The sequence below is a fragment of the Saccostrea cucullata genome, unplaced genomic scaffold, assembly GCF_032062105.1.
Source record: "Saccostrea cucullata isolate Sc308-1 unplaced genomic scaffold, CSIRO_AGI_Scuc_v1 ctg3039, whole genome shotgun sequence".
Lineage (NCBI taxonomy): Eukaryota > Metazoa > Mollusca > Bivalvia > Ostreida > Ostreidae > Saccostrea > Saccostrea cuccullata.
Window position 1 is genome coordinate 24,646 of NW_026933648.1, and position 20,355 is coordinate 45,000.

At 33.1% G+C, this 20,355-nt stretch overlaps 1 protein-coding gene across 1 annotated transcript in view; it reads right to left on the bottom strand.

Annotated features, from left to right (window-relative positions):
* Positions 1-1,862: 1,862 nt before the first annotated feature.
* LOC134238792 (TPR repeat-containing protein DDB_G0287407-like) overlaps positions 1,863-20,355 on the bottom strand; it is a gene marked incomplete at its 5' end in the record, with an annotated part of 32,682 nt that continues 14,189 nt past the window's right edge. The window contains 20 exons of the mRNA XM_062720906.1: positions 1,863-2,992; positions 4,387-4,628; positions 5,137-5,283; positions 5,611-5,730; positions 6,178-6,301; positions 6,847-6,992; positions 7,538-7,675; positions 7,814-8,011; positions 9,223-9,307; positions 9,568-9,603; positions 12,238-12,371; positions 12,932-13,126; positions 13,599-13,678; positions 13,804-13,973; positions 14,581-14,710; positions 15,003-15,198; positions 15,579-15,710; positions 18,147-18,257; positions 18,961-19,131; positions 19,470-19,583. Of these exons, the coding sequence (XP_062576890.1) occupies positions 2,842-2,992; positions 4,387-4,628; positions 5,137-5,283; positions 5,611-5,730; positions 6,178-6,301; positions 6,847-6,992; positions 7,538-7,675; positions 7,814-8,011; positions 9,223-9,307; positions 9,568-9,603; positions 12,238-12,371; positions 12,932-13,126; positions 13,599-13,678; positions 13,804-13,973; positions 14,581-14,710; positions 15,003-15,198; positions 15,579-15,710; positions 18,147-18,257; positions 18,961-19,131; positions 19,470-19,583 (2,820 nt within the window). The remainder of the gene's footprint in view (positions 2,993-4,386; positions 4,629-5,136; positions 5,284-5,610; positions 5,731-6,177; positions 6,302-6,846; positions 6,993-7,537; positions 7,676-7,813; positions 8,012-9,222; positions 9,308-9,567; positions 9,604-12,237; positions 12,372-12,931; positions 13,127-13,598; positions 13,679-13,803; positions 13,974-14,580; positions 14,711-15,002; positions 15,199-15,578; positions 15,711-18,146; positions 18,258-18,960; positions 19,132-19,469; positions 19,584-20,355) is intronic.

The following is a 20,355-nucleotide window of genomic DNA, read 5'->3' on the forward strand; positions in this document are numbered from 1 at the left end:
AAAAACACAGCACAGACCTATTTGTGAAAACAAATGGGATACTGATCTAAAATTAAAGCTAAATTTTGATTGGAAACATGTTTATGCAAACTTTAAATTGACAACAAAAGACTCAGGACTTATGTGGTTCAATTATAGAATTATCCATAGAATATTAGGTACTAACAAAAACCTATGTCTATCTAAAATAAAAAATTCACCGCTTTGTTCAATATGTAACTTAGAACCAGAATCAATCAAGCATTTAATTTTCTACTGTCCACAGGTTTCTGTGATTTGGTTAGCATTGTCAGATTGGATATTTCAAAAGAAAAAAGAAAAAAATCATAACAGTGAATATAAAGAATGGAAAAAAGAGGATGATCAAAAACTGTAAAAAATATTGTAAATATTAATGAAAAATTTCCATTTGGCATAGACTTAATAAATACACACACTGTATAATACATGAAGTTCCTAAATATTCCTAATAATGTAACTTGCACTTTTAGGCATTATATCACAGCTGAATAATTAAAAAAATCAATTATACATTCAAAATGATTGTCTTATTATGCCACAACCACCAAATTTTCATCAAAAGAATAATAATACAGTGTATAATAAAGAAGTTAACACAGCATGAAAGTCTGAGACAGTGAGTCAGTAATACAAGTACAACAAAACATCAAAAGAAATAGTAGCCCAGTATATAGAAAAGACTAAAAAATAAAGAACAGGATCTTTTACTATGTACCCAGTTTTGTGGAGAAAAAGCAAAATGCAATGCTTTAATTTCCTTATTCATTCCTCTGTAAATTATGGTGCAGCTGAACTTTGATATCTTGTAAATCATGATACATGTAACGTTAAAGTGATTTTGAGGTCAAAATCCACTAAATTCTCTTAGCATTTAACACTCAATAACTCTAATCTTCTATCTTGTTTTTTCTTTCCTTCGGTGGAGTATAAATGGAGTTTGAGATATACTGTAAAATCACATATTTTCTTGGGGTCTAAATTTCTAGGTTTGAGGAAAAAAATCTGGTTTGTTGGGATTTGATTTCATGGTTTTAAAATGTTAAGAAGTAATGCATATTAAATTCTACATTTCCAGGTGATCATAAATTCATGGGACTCTCCATACCTCAAAAGCAATGAAAATTAACCCCCCACAAAAATTAGTGATTTACAGTAAGTACAACTGACTGTATATATCTATCTATGCTTGAAAAAAAAAATAAATTTAATGAATAAATGATAGATAAAAAAGAAAAAAATAAATAAAACAAAAAAAGCACAAAATCTATACAAAAAAATGAAACACACACACACACACTTTGTATATTCCAAAGGAGACAAATCCAAAAAACTAAATTCATTAGAGTATTTTTCTTGTACAAAAACACAAAAATATTAAAATTAGGCCATAATAAATAAATTGCTAGATTCTCATCCGAATTTTTTTAAAAATCGAGGCGGGCGGGCGGCTTTTATTTTATATTTTTTATTTTTTTCTATTTTGCAGATTTTTTATTGACCTGGTCAATCGGTGTAATGTTATCTACAATACCCGAATAAATATCATAGTAAAGGTTCCATTATCTCTTACTTCACATCATCACCAATCTTTTTCAACCAATATGACCCTTGTTTAAAATATATACGCATGTATTACAGCTATTACCATCTTTTCAGCTGTCAAAATCATGTCAACTTTCGCGGGATTTAAAACGAAAGTAGAATGGTAGATGAATATCGATCCCGATCAGAATTAAGACGAAGAAAAACAGAAATAAAAAAAATCGAGGCGGGGGTATAAAATCGGGGCGGGCGGGGATGAGAATCTAGGAATATTTTTATTATGGCCTTATACTGTAAATTTCTAAATATACGCATGGATTAATTATCAAGTAATTTCGCGAGAGGCACCACACTCAAAATAAAATTACTCGCCTTTATTTTAATGGTGCTGAAATCTTTGTAAAATCTCTTGATCAACTTCCATTTTCGAATCATTATTCTTGCGATTTGACACTGAAGATTCAAATTTAAATGACAAATCAAACATGTCAAATTAAATCCATCTTAACTTCCATTCTTTCAGAAAAATATATTTCAGAAATCTCATTGTTATTGTCTTATCTTTAAAACCATGTTTGAAACCATCATGCATTAATATTGACATGAAATAACTTGTGGTGGCCTAACAAAGCTAGCATGTACATTAAGTCCTCTTCAATACATAGAATAAAATTACATTTGTTTCCTTTCTCATTGACTGACAGGTGGATAAGCTTATAGTTTACCTTTATATTTAAATATTGACCATTTTAGGTTCATATATAATTATGAGAACAGTTTGAATCACCCTGTGTATAAACCAAGAGTGTACTTGAATCAACTAATATGTACATGTATATAATACATGTATAAAGACAGAAAAGTTAAGAAATTGTTAGTCTTAAAAACAGTCACAGTGAAGAAAGTGAAATGTAACAGTCATCTTTGTATATGATTTTAAAACATGAATATCAAAAATTCATCTTTATATTCTAAGAATTATGAGTCTCGGCTACATAAATGTTATGCAGATTGAATGAAATTGTCTTTTAACATGTACATATATGTATCTACTAATTTTGCGTGTTTATGGTTGAGCAAAAACAACAAACAACAACAAAAGAGGTTTAGACATTTGTCACATGGATAGGGTTTAGATATGTATAACAGCAAGGATAGCCTTTGGTTGAGTAATGTGCTTCAAGGCACTTTCCCCATGATTGGTGTAAGGCAAGTGTTTTCAAATCACTCTCAAGGCACTGCCTCCAGGGCCTCCTTTGCTGCATGGTTTCTGGATAATCAAGGCACTGCCTCCAGGGCCTGCTTTGCTGCTTTGGTGTCTGGATGATCCTCGGATAAGAAGGCCTGGTAAATGTTGTAGGCTTCCTTGAACTGGAACTTGGCCTTGGCGTAGTAGTTCGTGGCAAAGTAGAAGGTCCCAAGGTTATATCTAAATGAGATTTAATTCAAAATTATTATGACAGGTATGTAGCTTTCAATCTATTTCTTAGGGATGTCAAATCGGTCAATTTTTAATACTCGGTTACTCGGACGTTTTTCCGATCGAGTACCCGGGTACTCGAAAAAAGCCTGAATTGATATGAACAAGTTAATTGATAACTGTAAAACATTGTAAACTCTTGTAGAAATAAAACCACATGGGAGGTTTACCTGTAAATGTGTTGTAACAATTATGACCACTTTGTGCCCGACGAAATTTAATCTAATTTTTTTTTAAGTTCAATTCATTCATCAGATAAATACGAGAAATAAAATCATAAATGGTTCACAGTGGCTTTGTTTTAAAAAAAAAAAACTAATTGTATAATGTAACTCTTTGATGCGTTTAAAGTCCAAGTGACAAGTCGTCAGAGCTACATGTACAGTATCAACTTTATCAAGTTCTCCTGTAACAGAGCGGATTTACGATCTTCGTACACTTTTCGATCCTAGATTTCATAAAATTACGAGACGGTATGTTGTAGTTTGGTGCAAGGGTGGACAAAAGATTTTTAAAATCTTTGCATTCAACAATTTGTATTAATTGGCATGTAACCAAACGCATCCATATCAACAATCGCACCTGCAATATCGCCTTTCTCTTTCTTCAAGAATTTACGGCTTCTGGAGGACAAAATTATCTAATTTATTTAAACATAATAGACGTTCGATGAAAACAAATAATTAGAGCAAACTAAACATAAGGGTAGAAGACAGCCGAAGTTGAGAAAAACCAGGTGCTTGGTCACAGTAATTACTGTATAAACACTGCCACAGGCGATAACGGTCATTTAGAGGTGAAGGAAACCCTAATTACTGTATGTAGAAGTCCAATGAAAATTTTACGTTTCAAAACCGATGTTTTAATGCATTAATAAATAAGCTTAGAAATATTTTAAAAATATACATCCGAGTAACCGAGTACCGATTTTAGTATTCGATACTCGGACGTTCGATCGAGTACCCGGTTAACCGGGTACTCGTTGACATCCCTACTATTTCTAAACGAAAAGAAGTATTCAAGTGAGTGTCTCAAAGTTTTCAATTTTACTTACAAATCTGCTAAACTTAACATTTAAAATAATTACCTAAAGCATTATTTCAGCAATTGCAATCATTCGTGCATACTGTAGATGTCACTCAAAGCAAAAATACCTTATCTCTCTATTAATAGGAACAAAAACTTTTTGATTATTTGATTTTACTTGATTTTTCAAGGACCAGAAAAGAACCATGTACTCTCTCACTTTTTGCCTCAAATATACCTCAATCTTATTCACCAAATTTATGCTAGTTAACACTGCATGGTTCCCAAAACAGAAATCCTCTGTCCAATGTACCCACCTTACAGTAGCCACGTCAACATGGGCAGACCCGTATGTATCTAACAACATGGCCAGACTGCTCTCGTACAGCTCCCCGGCCAGTTTGTCGTTCTTGTCATCGTACACCATTCCTATGGAGCCCAGGATACGGGCCACCCTGGGGTGGTTCACGCCCACCTCGCTCCGGGTCAGCTTCAGGTCCTGGAGATAGTAAGCCAGGGCCTCGTCCACACGACTCTGGGTGTAACCCAACACTCCCAACTGGTTAAAAAACAAGAAAATTTGTTTTTTTTCCAGAAGATAGGTGCTCTGTTTATCTTTATTTTATCATTAAAGTTTAAACCATAAAATCTCCTTAAATATATTAGGTTCAACACGAACATTATCATAGGTTCTAAATTCCTTCCAACAATTTAAAATGTCTCTATAAAATTTTGGTACATGTATATAAATTTGTAAAAAATTATATTGCATCTTGATTTAAGAAAGGTTGGAAACTTAATCTTCCAAATAATCTTGAAAAATTGTGAACCATTTTGGTTGGTAATTATCAGAAAAAAAAATATTCGTTTTTTCCAATTACTCTCCAAAACTGAGAACTTGCACACTGTACATTGCAGTTTGTTTTACTGTGTCAAAATTTGAAATATGTATACATATACAGTAAATCATTATTAATCCATATATTGGATTGATAAATTAATAGAAAATTGTTTATTAAGTCTATTAAAGTTCAAAGTTCAAGATTCATTCATGAGGACAACTATACCTTGTTCAGAATGGCTGCCACAAAGTGATGCTGTCTTCCTAACACCTCAGTAGCCAGCTCCAGGGCTCGTATCAAAAGTTTCTTAGACTGGGGCATGTCATTCTTAAGGTTCATTACAGCTGCCAATCCAAGAAGACCTTCACACAACTGTCAAAGACAAAAAGGACATGTATGTAATCACGTCTTAGCTTTGAATACAATGTATTCAAAGCTAAGACCTGTGTATTTTTCAGCTATTCAAGGGAAGAAGCTGAAAGAATTAAAAGGTGACGATTGATGGAAAATATTTGACAGGTGTCCTTTATGATGCATAACCATGGACAAAAACAGATGGTGACTTCTCAGACCTGAGTGTATAAGGTGACCTAAATACACTGCTTGTAAACCATCGGAAGATAAAATACATAGTGAATAAACTGAATATCATATTCCCTAAACTGCTCCATATTATAAAGCTAAAGTATATACAAGTACCTGTAGTTTTTGTGTGGGAGTTACTGCCTTGTTTTGTCTGGTGATGGCATCTTCATAATAATATCGACTGGCATCTAGCTCCATCAACTTCTCACAGATCAACCCAAGCTTCTGCAATGCCTACAATGACAATATTAATTATACATCTACTTATGTTAATTATAGGACAGCCCCTGGATGAGTTAAAAGTGGAAATAGGTTAATGATATTACATTGTCTCAATTTAGTTTTGAGTAAAATTCTTTTCAGTTTTTATGTTGGACAAACCAAATCAATGGATTTTTTACATAGTGTTGGTGTTGCACCTCTGTGTTTTACTAATTTAAAGTGAAAACCTTAATTGTTATCTCAGACTTAATGGGACCCAGAACAAACTTCAAGATGTCCAAGAATTCGAGCTATTTGATTTCTGAGATATTGATAGATCTGAGGATTCATGGTACATTTATTAAGGATGAAATACTCACAGAATTTGTAAATGAGAGTACAAAATCAGCTCGGCATATCTGAGATATTCGAGATATCAGTGTTTGAGATGCTGAAGTTTAAAAGTTACTCTATACTTACGTTGAGTACTTCTGGGTGTCTGGTTCGATACTTCCACTTCTGTGCGAAGGCACTGTACACCACTGTTGTGTAGTCAGCCTTGTATCGGGCTTCTATCACAGTAACTAGCATCTCATAAACCTTCCTACAATGGAACATGAAATGGGCATTTATGTTTTTTTTTTCACATGGTATTATTTTAAAAACATTTGTCTGGAATTCTGCTTTACCTAAAAAGGTAGTTAAAACCAGTGAGAAATCGTAAAATTTTAACTGATTATCACAACAAATACTGTATAAAGATAATTTTCTTACAAATAAACATTTGGACTGGAATTGAAATAGAAGACTAAATTTAAAGTTCACAAAGGACAAGATAGATTAAGACCACCTTTTGGCCCTAATTTATGGTGTCTCTTAAAATAATGCAATATTTCATAATCAAAATCATTTGTCATCCTCATTATTTTAAAAGATTATATTGATTTATAGTGATGAGAAAGATCATTCATCAACTTAAGAATTTTCTCATTTTACTCAAATTTTTCACAGTTTTTGGCACATTTTGTTCAAGCAAAATACAGAGTGCAAGCTTTCCTATCTAGCAAAACATATAACATGCACTAGTATCAATGACTTCTTCAATTTTAGACTAAAACTAAATATTTTTTATATCCACTTTTATCTTACCTGGCTGCCTTGTACAGTCCAAGATCCACAAAGAATCCCCCCAGGTCATCCAGAAGGGCGGAGTAGTTCTCTGTCCCTCGCTCCGATTCTGGGATCTCAGACAGCTTCTTAAAGTATTCCTCCTCCACTAATGTGTAATCTCCTAGCTAGTAAACAGTAACAGTACAAAACTGTAATTTGTGACAATACTATCTGTAAATCACTTTTTATTCACGAAAACTTTAATATTGTGTAATTACGCAAGACAGTTTGCTTGCGAAAATTTCATTCTCGCATTCCTTTAGATTGTATAGAGCAAAAGCCACAATTCGTGAAAAATAATTTTGTTTCGCTAATAAACAGTTGATGGCAATCTGGCTAAAAAATAAGGTATCATCAATATTTAGTGATCTAAAGTATGGTTTTAAAACAGTATCTGACTAATTTAAACTGTACAATCTTGACTCAAGTGGGATCAAATAATACTGTAAACCAATTATTTTTTTGCATGCCAGAAATCTTGAGTTCCGCGACATGGACCTGCTTTAACTCACGAATATTAATCTCTACGAACCAATCATTTTGCTTAGTATTTGTAGAGAAATTTTTATTCAGTCGCAATTGTTGTGGATTTATTTCAAACTGATATTTTCATGAATAAAACATGAAAGTATTCAATGACACTTGTAGCCCTGTATACAGAAAGTCTTACGAGTTGCCAGGATTTGATGAGCTCAAATGTCCTATCTTCATCCTTAATCAGTCTCTGGAAAACATCAAAGTTGCTGATGGTCTCCTTGAGCCTGTCTAGCTCACCAGCCTTGGCCAGAAGGAAGGGGAGCTCATCTACCTGTGGAAGATACATGGAGGTGTTCAGTCTTTGTTATAAGCACACAAACATCTTTAACCCTGTCTAACTGGGCAATAAATGTTTGCAATATGTTTCTTATATGCCATTGGAGCCAGTTTTAGATAACAATACACTAACCACCCTGTCTGTAAGTTCCTTGGTAGAGAAATAATTAGCTAGCTTTAGATAAGTGGCTTTCTTCTCCTCTGGGGTACTGAGGTACTTTCTCTCCACGGCCTGGCGGAGATGGTCGTGGAAGAAATTGAGGATTCCGTCCTTGTTGACGAGGCTGTCAGATAGAGACATGTAGAATGGGGACCACACTGCCATAGGGACCTAGAGAAAGTGTTATAAAATTATGCCTGAATTAATGCAACACAGCAACAAGATGAGTTTGTGAAACACTATGCGCCCCGCATCAACAAAGTTCGAAAAAGCTATTTTTAGTATATAGGACACAGACAAGGTCACAAAGTCATTGACCTTGGTTTTGTTTGAAAGAACTTAATTAGTAGAGTATGCATACTAAATATGAAGTCCCCATCTCCTATGGTTCAAAAGTTGTGGCAAAAAGTGGAAAAAGCTATTTTTAGCATATAGGTCACAGTCAAGATTACAAGCTCATTGACCTTGGTGTTGTTTGAAAGAACTTAATTAGTGGAGTATGCATACTAAATATGAAGTCCCTATCTCCTATAGTTCAAAAGTTATGGCAAAAAGAGGAAAAAGCTATTTTTAGCATATAAGTCACAGTCAAGATTACAAGCTCATTGACCTTGGTGTTGTTTGAAAGAACTTAATTAGTGGAGTATGCATACTAAATATGAAGTCCCTATCTCCTTTAGTTCAAAAGTTATGGCAAAAAGAGGAAAAAGCTATTTTTAGCATATAAGTCACAGTCAAGGTCACAAGGTCATTGACCTTGATGTCATTTGAAAGGACTTTATTAGTGGAGTATGCAAACCAAATATGAAGTCCCTATATCTTATAATTCAAAAGTTATGACAAACAGTTGAAAAAGTTATTTTTAGCATATAGGTCACAGTCAAGGTCACAAGGTCATTGACCTTGATGTCATTTGAAAGAACTTTATTAGTGGAGTATGCATACCAAATATGAAGTCTCTATCTCTTATGGTTCAAAAGTTTTGGCGATGGTTAAAGTTGACAACAGACAGACAGACAGGACAAAAACAATAATCGCACCGTATCTATTGATCCGGGCGCATAAAAAAGAAGACAATTATACAACAATCACAAAAAAAAAAAAAAAAAAAAAAAAAAAATTGGCACTTTTAATCTCAGTGAATACAACCAATTAAATTAATCTTATATTAATTCTGAAATGGGGTCTTAAGCAGCTGCTTGATGATGAATATTCAAAAATAGATTGTTTTGTCTATGGTCATGTAGAAAGTTATAATCGTGGTAAAAAAGCATAGAATTTGGAGATGGATGTAAAGATAGACAGACAGACAGACCAATTGCTAAAAGGGCACTCACATAACCTCTAATTAAAAATGATCTGACAAGAAAAGTAATTGGTACCTCAAGCAGTTCCACCAACTCATTTTCAGACATGCCTCTGTTAGAACACCAAATAGCCGTAGTGGTTTCACGAATCATGTTTGTTCTGAAAACATAATATATGATTCTTTCTCAAACACCTGGAAATTGTGGGCATCCTGCATAAAAACTACACTTTAAAAACAGATGACCTTTAAAGATTGAACTTTAATTTGAATTACATGCATATGGGAATGCTTAAATGCCATTTATGAAGTAGATCAAAGATTATTTCTTTACATTCTGATGTAAGTAAAATGTTGACACCCTTTTGTTGCAAGAATAATAAATTTGCCAAGGGCATTTTATTCACATGTATAGTATTACCTTTGTTTTCTCTTCAACACAATTCCAACTCCAGATCTGAATATGAAAAAAATATATTGAAGTACTAAATATTTCAAACCCTTTCAACATAAACTAAACAGCTTCTAGTAAGAAACCTCTTATTAAGGTCTTATGTCCTTCTGATAAGAGGACTAACTTCCTAAGAAATTATATACAAAAATATATAATTTATGTTATTTTTCTTAACCATTAACTGCATTATTCCTTCATGGCAAAGACATCTGTCAAGTTTTTTTGTAATTTTTTTCTCTCTAAAATTAACCTGTACTTTCTTGTACTAATATAATTGCAATTATAATTGAAAATTAATGTAAGTAAGTAAAAGTAAATAAACAAAATACATCAACAAGAAAAAATTCATACAGTAATTTTTTTTTCATTTTTTACTGTGACAGTCAGTGTCATAAATAAGAACTACATGTATCATCAGGATCATATGCCAGAAGTTTTAAATTGTAGGACTCAATACATAGAAAAATATACATGTACAGTACCGACCGGACACAACCTAACACCAGAGCGAACCCGGAGCGGACCCCGGGTTTGCTTCCCGGGTTCGCTCGGGGTCCGCTTCGGGTTCGCTTTCAGAAATTTTGGGACCGCTTCGGGTGCGCTTTGGGTGCGCTCCGGGTTCGCTCCGCGTTCGCTCGGGGTCAGCTCTGGGTCCGCTAGAGCGAACCCGGCGTTCGCTTCCTGGGACCGCTTTACGCACTGATGCGTGAAGCGGACCCCACTTTAATCTCACCGCCAGTTAGCCCCGCCCCTTGTTTATTTCAATACAGTAATGGTATTGTGGATCGATCATTGTTGTTTTTGCGACGATGCTGACATGTACACTGTACATGTAAACAGTGATATAATGGAGAACATTGATACATTTTCTAAAATTCAACTGTACATTCGACGAAGATTTATATGTACATGAAAAATTGATTTCATTGATTTTTCGATCACGAGAAATTCAAACTAATTTAACGGCGGGTTATAAGGCATTTATTATTCTTAAGTTACAATGTATAACGAGAAAACAAAAAAGAAGTTAAGAGGAAGGAAAGAGTGTTGAATTGATTTTCAGTGTATCGAATGGTGTACAAGTGAAACTGACGAAAGAAATATAAACTAAATACCTTTAAAATTCATGCTTTATATAGTTTAAAAATACATTTGTTCGCATCTATCAATTGCATGTTACCTTTTGTATATCTGATATATTTAGATTTCATTCATAGTAGTTACACATTAAAAGTTCGTAATAAATAATTACTGGACATTTAAAAAAAAAAAAATACACTGTATATAAGATTTTTTCACGGACAGAATTTTGGAGCGAGTATGATTTTTATCAGAATAAAGAAAAAGGCAAATGATAAATGTTCTCCCGAACCGATAAGAATATAGTAACATAGGCCCCCTTTTTCACACACACATTGTCTTTATAATATTCTAATTATTTAATTATTTTATTTATGATTTCTCAATTTACGTGTTACATTAAATTACTCTAAATTTACGTCAAAATTATTGATCTTCTGAATCATGTTAATCTTCTTTATCTTCTTGGGCATGAAAAAAATGCGTGTATATGGAAATCTTCCTTCTGGATGCACAGATTGAAGTCATTCCACCCTAATGGTATTAACAAACTGAATGACTTTACCAGAATGAACGTGAATTTAACGCAATTACTGATGATACATAAAAAAGATTATTCCTTCAATTTAGTGTAACTCTACAGTTAGTTTGCGTTACCAACTCTCGAACAATCCACATACCTACGTATTGCTTACGCCTTTATCAATATTTTTTCCCAATAATTATAATTAGTCCAAAAACATTTCGATATTTACATTGATTTATAATAGATCATAATTCATATGTTAAAATATCCCTTCTATATTATATTTCTCTGATTATTCTTTGTCAAGTATAGTTACGCCATTTTGAGAGAATGAAACAATGTACGATTTACTAAATGTCGAGATTAATTAGCATAATTAATTCGTTCAATTATGGAAATCGCCTGAGTTTACCCCGATAAATCAGACGTATTTCATAGCGGTCCGGATTTCTTTCTTTAATAGTGTATATTCATGTACTAACGATAATTCTACGTGGAAAATTAAAACATAATAATTAATTGCCTTAATAAAAAAGAAAATAAATATAATTATAAATATGCAACCCGGAGGATTAAAATAAATAAATATTAAAAAAATATTTTTATAATCATAATAGATTTACACAGCACATTCACACGTTTTGCTTGTATGTACAGGGTTTGCATTTATATCAAATTAAATCAACACGTTCGATCTTATATCCTAATCGTCGGATTAATATGCTATTTTGATTGGTTGATGCGCTGATTGGTTAATCGCTAATCCTGATTGACAGCTCTGTAAAGAAATACCGAACCTGCGTTCGCTCTCTGGGACCGCTACTGATTTTGGGGTTCGCTCTCTGGGTCCGCTTCGGGTTCGCTCGGGGTACGCTACGGGTTCGCTTTGGGTCCGCTCCGGGTTCGCTCGGGGTCAGCCCTCGCGGACCCCGAGCGAACCCGGAGCGGACCCAGAGAGCGAACCCGGGGTCCGCTCCGGGTTCGCTTTCTGTTAGGTTGTGTCCGGTCGGTACTGTAGTTCTAAGACTTACGATGATGTATCATCCAAATTAAAATCAGACTCTAGACGCTCCAGAATTTTTGTGAACAGTACACCAGGACTGTCTGCCTGAAGGTAGTCCTGGATCTTTTGTGTCAACATACGGAAGTTACCATACATACGCACCTACAAAATGAGTAAATATCTCAATGAGAGAGGTAAGTTTGGAAGACCATACATTTAAGTCACAGATACAAGTCCTATACTAACTGAACTAATTTGATGATAACTTTGAAAAAAAATTAAAGAAGAAAAAAAAATTTTCAATGTGAAACATAGTTCTTTCTTTTTTATTTCACTGATTACAATCTAATGTAATTGATTTTTCGAGTGTTCAAAAGTATAACGCTGCACTTCCCTTGGTAATATAAAAGTAAGATAACAAACAAAGTTATGAAACAAAGTATCAACTTAATATGGTATTGAAACTTCTTTATGATGGCTCACCACCCTTTATTGTCAGAATTATGATATTCCATGTGTCAGAGACCCAATTAATATTAAGTGATTTATAATGTGGTTTACTGGACTGTTTACCTTACCTCTAACAGAGATCGTAGATACAGCGGATTTTTGACCTTACCTTGTCTAACAGAGATCGTAGATATGGTGGATTGTTGATCTTACTTCATCTAACAGAGATCATAGATACAGGGAATAATATATAAATTAATTGTAGACCTTACCTCGTCTAACAGAGATCGTAGATACAGCGGATTATTTGTCTGTGGAGCGTCCACTATCATCTCTTTCTGCTCCTGACTGAGTGTTTTACCATAAATTCCCTCCAGGTACCCCGTGATTATCTCCATCTTCTGGGAATTCTCCAGTGGGGACACCTTCATTGTCGGCCATCCAAAATTTAACACAGCGTCCTTTGCCTAGACACAAAAGGAAAAAAGGTTGTACTTCTTTACAATCTATTTCAAAGTCTGTTCATGCAGAATTAGAGATTAGAAAGAAAACAAAAAATACCAAAAATTTAAATATTTTTTAATAAAATCTGGATTTTATTTATCAGGAAGTAATTTTTGTGATATTGTGATGCCTCAAAAGATAACAGTAACCTCAAATGAATTGTTAGGAATATTTGATTTAATTAAGCTATCTTAACACTTTAAATTTACAAAAGTTCAATAATAGAATCCTAGCTAAAATTTCTACTCAGTACACATAAATTAAGTCAGAATATTGCAATATGCCCCAAAAATTTTCATTGAGATAATTAAAATGTTTTTATAAATCAAATTTATTTTACTGAAATAATTAGTGAAAGATATAAAATAATCGTATGCGAAAATATGGTAGGAGTAGGAGGGGTAGGCCTTTAAGATGATCTTCTTAGAAACTTACCCTTCCAGGTAAAGTTGACAACAAAATGAAAACATTCTTTGGCAGATTTCCAGGTATCCATAACAAATTGTGCTCCACTCCTAATAATGCAAAATTTCAAAATGCAATGTACTTTCATATCATTTTGCTACAAAATTGTAGATAAAAAAAGTTTAATGAATCCTCTTTAATAATTGACAGTATTTACTGATTGACCGATACTGACCGTCCTCTTTGGATCCATCATCCAGCTGATTTAGGGCGTCCAGGACAATGACACACTTCTGTCTGGTACTACAGATCTTCAGCCATTTACCCAGCTCTCTCACCAAGGTCATGTCCGAGTTAGGAATGTCAAGGTCAAGGTGGAAGAAAATCTTCATTTCCTCATACAATCTGGCAAAATAAAAGATTAGTTTTCTAGTCTTTACCAAAAAGAAGCAAAAAAAGTTTAGAAAGTTAACTTTAATCTATAATACAGAAGACCAACTTTTAATCGCGTGCAAGGTTTGCCAGAGCCTTGTCATCGCTAATAATTCTAGCCATGAACCGTCTTTAACATCTCTTGTCTATTTACAACAGATCCAAAAAGGCTTGATCGCGAAAATTAGTTGTCACGAATTAGTTTACCCATGGGAAATTGCGAAATAAAGTCACCACGAATAAAAGTTGGTTTACAGTAAATGTCAAAATGCCACCAATACATGTCGGACCTAATACACTGATAGGGCTATCAAAAAATCTATCTAAATGCATAGGTAACTATCAGTGTTTCAGATTTTAAAAAAATACTAAATAAAGCAAAAAGCTTCTTAAATAACATTAAGTCAATGGCCTAATTCCCTCTGAATGATGTTATCTGAGCCTCTTTGTAATTTTTAACTTCTCAATAGTTTCCAAAATTTATAAGCTGGCATAATTATTTTTTTTTTCATTTTTAGCAAATGTAACCAGTATAACATCTTTAGTAATCTTATTTTATTCACAGTTACTATCATACTACCTTCTTAGTAATTTTAAGTAACTGGAACTTTCAGCAGAACTTCCAATAAAGTGAACAAAGATGAAGGCTTCGGGGTATTTATTCTGAGTTCTTTTCACCCAGTTGGCAACCAAAGCAGATTTTCCACAGCCTGAAATAATGAATTCACTCATGATAACATCTACCCAGGTAACTTATAAATGATTGATTTTTTCCTCTATTTCAAATTCACTGTTTATCAAATACTTCACTCTAGTATCATTTCCATAGTCTTATTTTATCACAAAAACAGCAAGAAAAAATTGATTGAATAAAAGAAATTAATGTTAATGAATAAATCATAACCTACATTTTCCCTAGACTGAATACAGTGTATTTTCGCACAGCTGAAATTAATTACTAGGATTAATAGAGAAAACCAAGATCATGAAAAATTTCTTTACCAGATTCTCCCAGTAGAACCATGGGCTGATTGATTCCTTTCTCCATATTGCTGTCAATCTCGGTGAAGTACTCCTCCCTCCCTATGTAAACCTGACATCTCACATCAGCAAAGGCCTGGTGAGCCTCTCTTTCACGTTCAAGAGGAGTTAGCTCTGATCCAATGGGAAAATCCTCATCAATGCATTTTTGTAAATCCTGCATAAATATAATATAAAACTGTATTGTTTACAGAAAGCAGTTTAGTGGTTAGGAAGCATCAAAATGGGGAGGGTTATAATTTTTTCAGCACTAAATTTTAATCATACAAGTACACTATTACACTACCCATATTGGACTATAAATCAGCAAAATGTGGACAGGGGCCAATTGGCCTTTTAGTGAACAGTTTCAATAACAAAATGTTATATTTGAAAAAAAAGGTGGGTGAAGGTGATCTGGTCTGTGCCTGTAACAATGATCATGTTACTTTACTTTTGAATAATTGATATATTTATTTTGGTTAAGTTCTGAATATATAATATAATGAAAGGAAAATACTGTGTTCCATTTTGAAAAATTAGGACCAATTAACATACCTCTTTGATCATCTGGGAGACTTGTGTCGGTTTTGAGAACGATCGGATGTTGGCCTTTTCTCCCAGCTGTTCCACCATGTTTCTCAGGGACATCTGTCTCTCATTATGCCACTCTGATTCCGATTTGAATTTCTAAAATGATTACAAATAATTTTAACAGTATCATATTAATTATCATTACACTCTTTCAGGCATTTTCTCAAGACAATTACATGAACATAGTTACACTACCAGTTTAAAAAATGATTACTGCCACAGAGGATATGGTATATTCAGATGGGTTGTTCCCGTTTTGCACACATTTTAATTAGAAGCAATTAAAAAATGTGTGAAAACGGGAATTTGACCAGGTGAGATAATTACTTAATTCCTATAGTCTATACCATGATTAGTTGTTATGTGGAAGGTAAACTTATAGTGAAAAAGTAAGAGAATAAATACAAAGTTATTGAATTATAATGATATTTTTGAATGTGATAACTCTGAATTTTTTCCTCTCTTTTATAGTTCAAAATGTTGCATATATATTCACTTTGATGATAAAACATAGATTAATATAATAATCAACAATTTACTAACATGGAAAGACACAAAAATTTCTGTACTATTTGTTACATTTTGAATTCATTTAGAATTTTATCAAGACTTCACAGCTATCAAGACTGAAAATTAATTTTTTTTTTAAAGAAAATGTACTTAATTAATAAAAAATATTAAATAAATATTAATATTGTATTCAATAAAATCAAATATTTTCCCATAAATATATATAGAATTTTAATAAAATGTTTGTAAAATTGTATTAAACCCCTTAAGAATACATTAAGCTAAATCAGGTATTCACAGGTAAATCCAGGTAAATCAAAACCAGAAATCAGACTATAATTGCTATAAAAACAAACTTCACACCTATTGTTCTATAGGGTGCGTATAATTACCGCTACATTTTCGAAATTTTCATTACCGCTACATAGTCATTACCGCTACAAAAAACGTCACATTACCGCTACATAAAAAAGTATACATTACCGCTACATTGTTAGCCAGCCACTTATGCGTGTACAGTACAAACTATACATGCATAAGTCTTATAGTCTTATTTCCCTTGCTCACCACGGGGAGGTGAAAGTAAGACTTTGAGCTGGATTTTTTTTTTTTTTTTATTAAAATCAATTTTATTTCATAAAACACCAAAAAATTAAAATCAAGCACTGTTCATAGATAAAACCTTAAGTTTTGTCAAATGTTTTTTTTTACACTATTGGTAAAACCTTGAAAGCCATTTGCTTGACATATTGTTGCCTTGCCATTTCCCCAATGTCGTATTTAGCTTTCAGTTCCCTTTTTGTGCTGTGTTGCTATTCTCCTTTCATCCTGGGAGAATCTTGTTTCTTGCAGCACGCATTTTCAAGTAACTTTTTGTCTGGACTGACTGAATCTTGGCCAAAAAATTTTAAAAATGCTCGGATGAGAACTATAAAACATTGTGTCGAACTCTTTGTGAAAACTTGCACCATACCTGACTAAATCGATATGTAGTGGTAATGAGTTGTTTTTGGCTGATTCAGTATGTAGCGGTAATGAGTTGTTTTCGACCGGAAAAATGTAGCGGTAATGATCGGTCGAAAATCTGTAAAAATGTAGCGGTAATGAGTTGAAAATTTTAGCAATGTAGTAGTAATGTTGACCTCCCGTTCTATACCTAATTACAAATGTGTGCAAAACGGGAACACACCATTCAGATTTTTCTCCTTCAATGTTTTGATTGCTTTTTGCTATTAAATGCCACTTTGGTCTCTTGTAAGTTTGAATGAAACTACATTATATTGACTTCAACATAAACAGCTAGCAAAGGACAAGAATTTTAAAAAAGATTAAACTTTACACTGGCAACTCTGACAAGGGTGTATGGTACAAGGATTACTTAGTCTTTTAATACAGACCTAATGTTTGAAAGCTATGCATTGGAAAATGGGTTTTTTGAGGATATGTATTTCTGTTTTCAAGGATCAACCCTGGAAATTTTTTTCTCCATTGAAATCTGTGAATGCATCCTAAGAGTTATCTTTCTCACAATGCAAAACGAAGTATCACAACTGACCTACATCATCAAAAGAAGAGGCGAAAAGCTGGTGCATCAATCGTGGCAATAAAAATAAAATCCTTTACTTTTGACTTGATGCTTCTACAACGGGGGTAAATTCTACTCATTTGACATTGTGCTCTGAATTTTCTATAATACTGTAAACCAACTTCTTTTCGTGACAACTTTATTTCGTGATTTACATGTTGTAAACAAGTTCGTGACGATTAATTTTTGCAATCAAGCCTTTCTGGATCAGTTGTTAATAGACACATACACTTTAAGGACTGGTTAGCAGTGACAAATAATTGCAATTACATGGCTCTCACGAATCTGGCAAAAATTTCTCATATGCAAATTAAATTTGGTTTAAAGTATTCAACTGCAGATACAATTTCTGAAATATCTTTACTGTGAATATTTTTAAATAAATTTGGACATTTTTATCAGACTTCTTGGTAATTAAGTTTGTCAAAGCCTGTTACCTTGAATTCGTTCTCGTCCATATTCCCCATTTTAACTGGTTCTCGGAGGTAGAAGAAGCTCCTCTTTGTGTTCATCTCTATGTCATTTAAAACTCCATGAAGGACCTCCAGCTATTAAAAAATATAAATAACTGAATCATTTAATAATAAAATGTAAGTAAAACTCATTTAGTATGAACCTGGATATTGCAAATTCACAGAATTTTCCTCCAATTATACCATAGTTTTCTGGATCCCCAGCATCATGAATTTATTGAATTCATTATAAGTATAATAACGAATTACGGTCCCAGCGACTTTGCTATAACCAAGTTTTACTGTATATATTTTCTGTATAAACTAGATGCTGTTCAAGTTTTACCAAAATAGTACAAATGTAAGCTATATTAAGTTTAATTTAAGAGCACATGCTTTTTTCCTGAATACAAATGTAGATTCAAGTTCGCCTCCATTTCATGCAGTTGCCTAACTAATTATAAATTACAAAGTACATGTACAAGACTAGTATCTAGTTTTAATCTGATCTTTAAATTTACTGTTAATATATTACATTCGGCTGTGTGCTCTTTTAAGCACATTAGGCGGAAAGAAACATCCGCTAAATGTCTTGCACATATTTACATAAAGAAGAACATCAAAGAAATGCACTAAACCAAATCAACGCTAACTTGTTAAAAAATTAATTTCCGTAAAATTTTGTATTACTTGTAGAACATTGAATTACATGTAGATGTAATATTGATGCTTTAATTTTTATTATGGTTTACAATGCTAAATTTTCTGCTCACTTTCTCCAGCTCTAGCGAGATCTCACCTGAGTTACGCTTGTGTTATACCGGTGCTCATTTATCCACTTCAGGGACGGATAATTCTCCACCGCGTAATCATACGTCTTGGAGAGCAGCTCGTCATTTGAATCGCTCTTCTGACTCCAACCAAACCTCTCCCCCATCAGACACAGGAAGTACGGACGGCACCGCTCAATCTGTTTAAAGGCAAGGCAAAATCTCTTCTTCAACATTTTCAAACCTATGATTCAGTGTGCACCTTATTCTAAAGACCAATAAAATCATAATTGGAAGAAGGATTTTTTAATATTTAGTTGAAATATCAATGTTAGACCCATTGCATTTCTATTGAAATGAAGCCTTTTGAAAGTTAACTAAGTTTTTTCATTTATAGCTACACTACAGTCATGTTTCAATTCTGATGGCAAGCTTCATGCTTTACATTGATTTCTTTGAAATAATGTTAATTGATGTACATTGAAGTGTACAATAATCTACAGAAAGATTTAGAGATTTTTATGAACTTAGCAGGTACCTCTTTCAAACAGATCGCGATAGTTTTTCCATCTGATGACTGTTCTGAGGATATCCCCCATCTCAGGTCCACGTAGGTAAAGAATACGCCCCTCTCTGCACAAATCCTATTAATCTGAAAAGCATAAAAATAAATTGGGATATTCCCCAGTTATGCATAGCCTCCATGGACAGATTGTATTTAGATTATGAAATTAAAAGCATGCATAAATTAGTACTTAAGGGGGCTGACTATAGTTTCCATTGCGCAATATTTTGCGCATCATAGTGAAACGAAGCGTATTTTCTGTTTCAAAGCAACTTTTTTTGTTTGATTATTAAAATTAAACAAAATTAAGAAATTATAGGTATAAAAATTTAATTACAATTTGATATAACTGATTATTTAACCGATTTTGCAACTGATAGGTAGGTTGATGTCGCTGCTGTGTCTTTTTGATGTTATGGTAATCTGAAGCTCTTAAAGAAAGGGGTAATAAAAATATTATTATAGAAAAAGTAATAAACATACGCTCTTGAAATTTAAAACAAATTTTTTTTTTAGAATATCTCCAATATTTTTATTATGTTTTCTAGTAAATCCAGTGTTTACGTATAAAAATAGTAAAATTTGCTAATTTTTTTGCATTTTGAGATGCTCCCTCTCTTAACAAGATGGTAGAATTTTGTGTTTCTTACATATATTGTATCATTTAGTATTGCTCATAAAATATTATATTTTGAACAAAATGTCTATTGTAGTATTTGTATAATTTGCTTTAAAGTGCTAAAAATTGGTATTTTCCTACAAAATCCTATAGTAAATGTACCTGTATTTTGAGACGGTCCCTCAAAAATACCTACTGGTCAGTAGATTTCCCCAAAACTTTGCGTACACACTAAAGTTA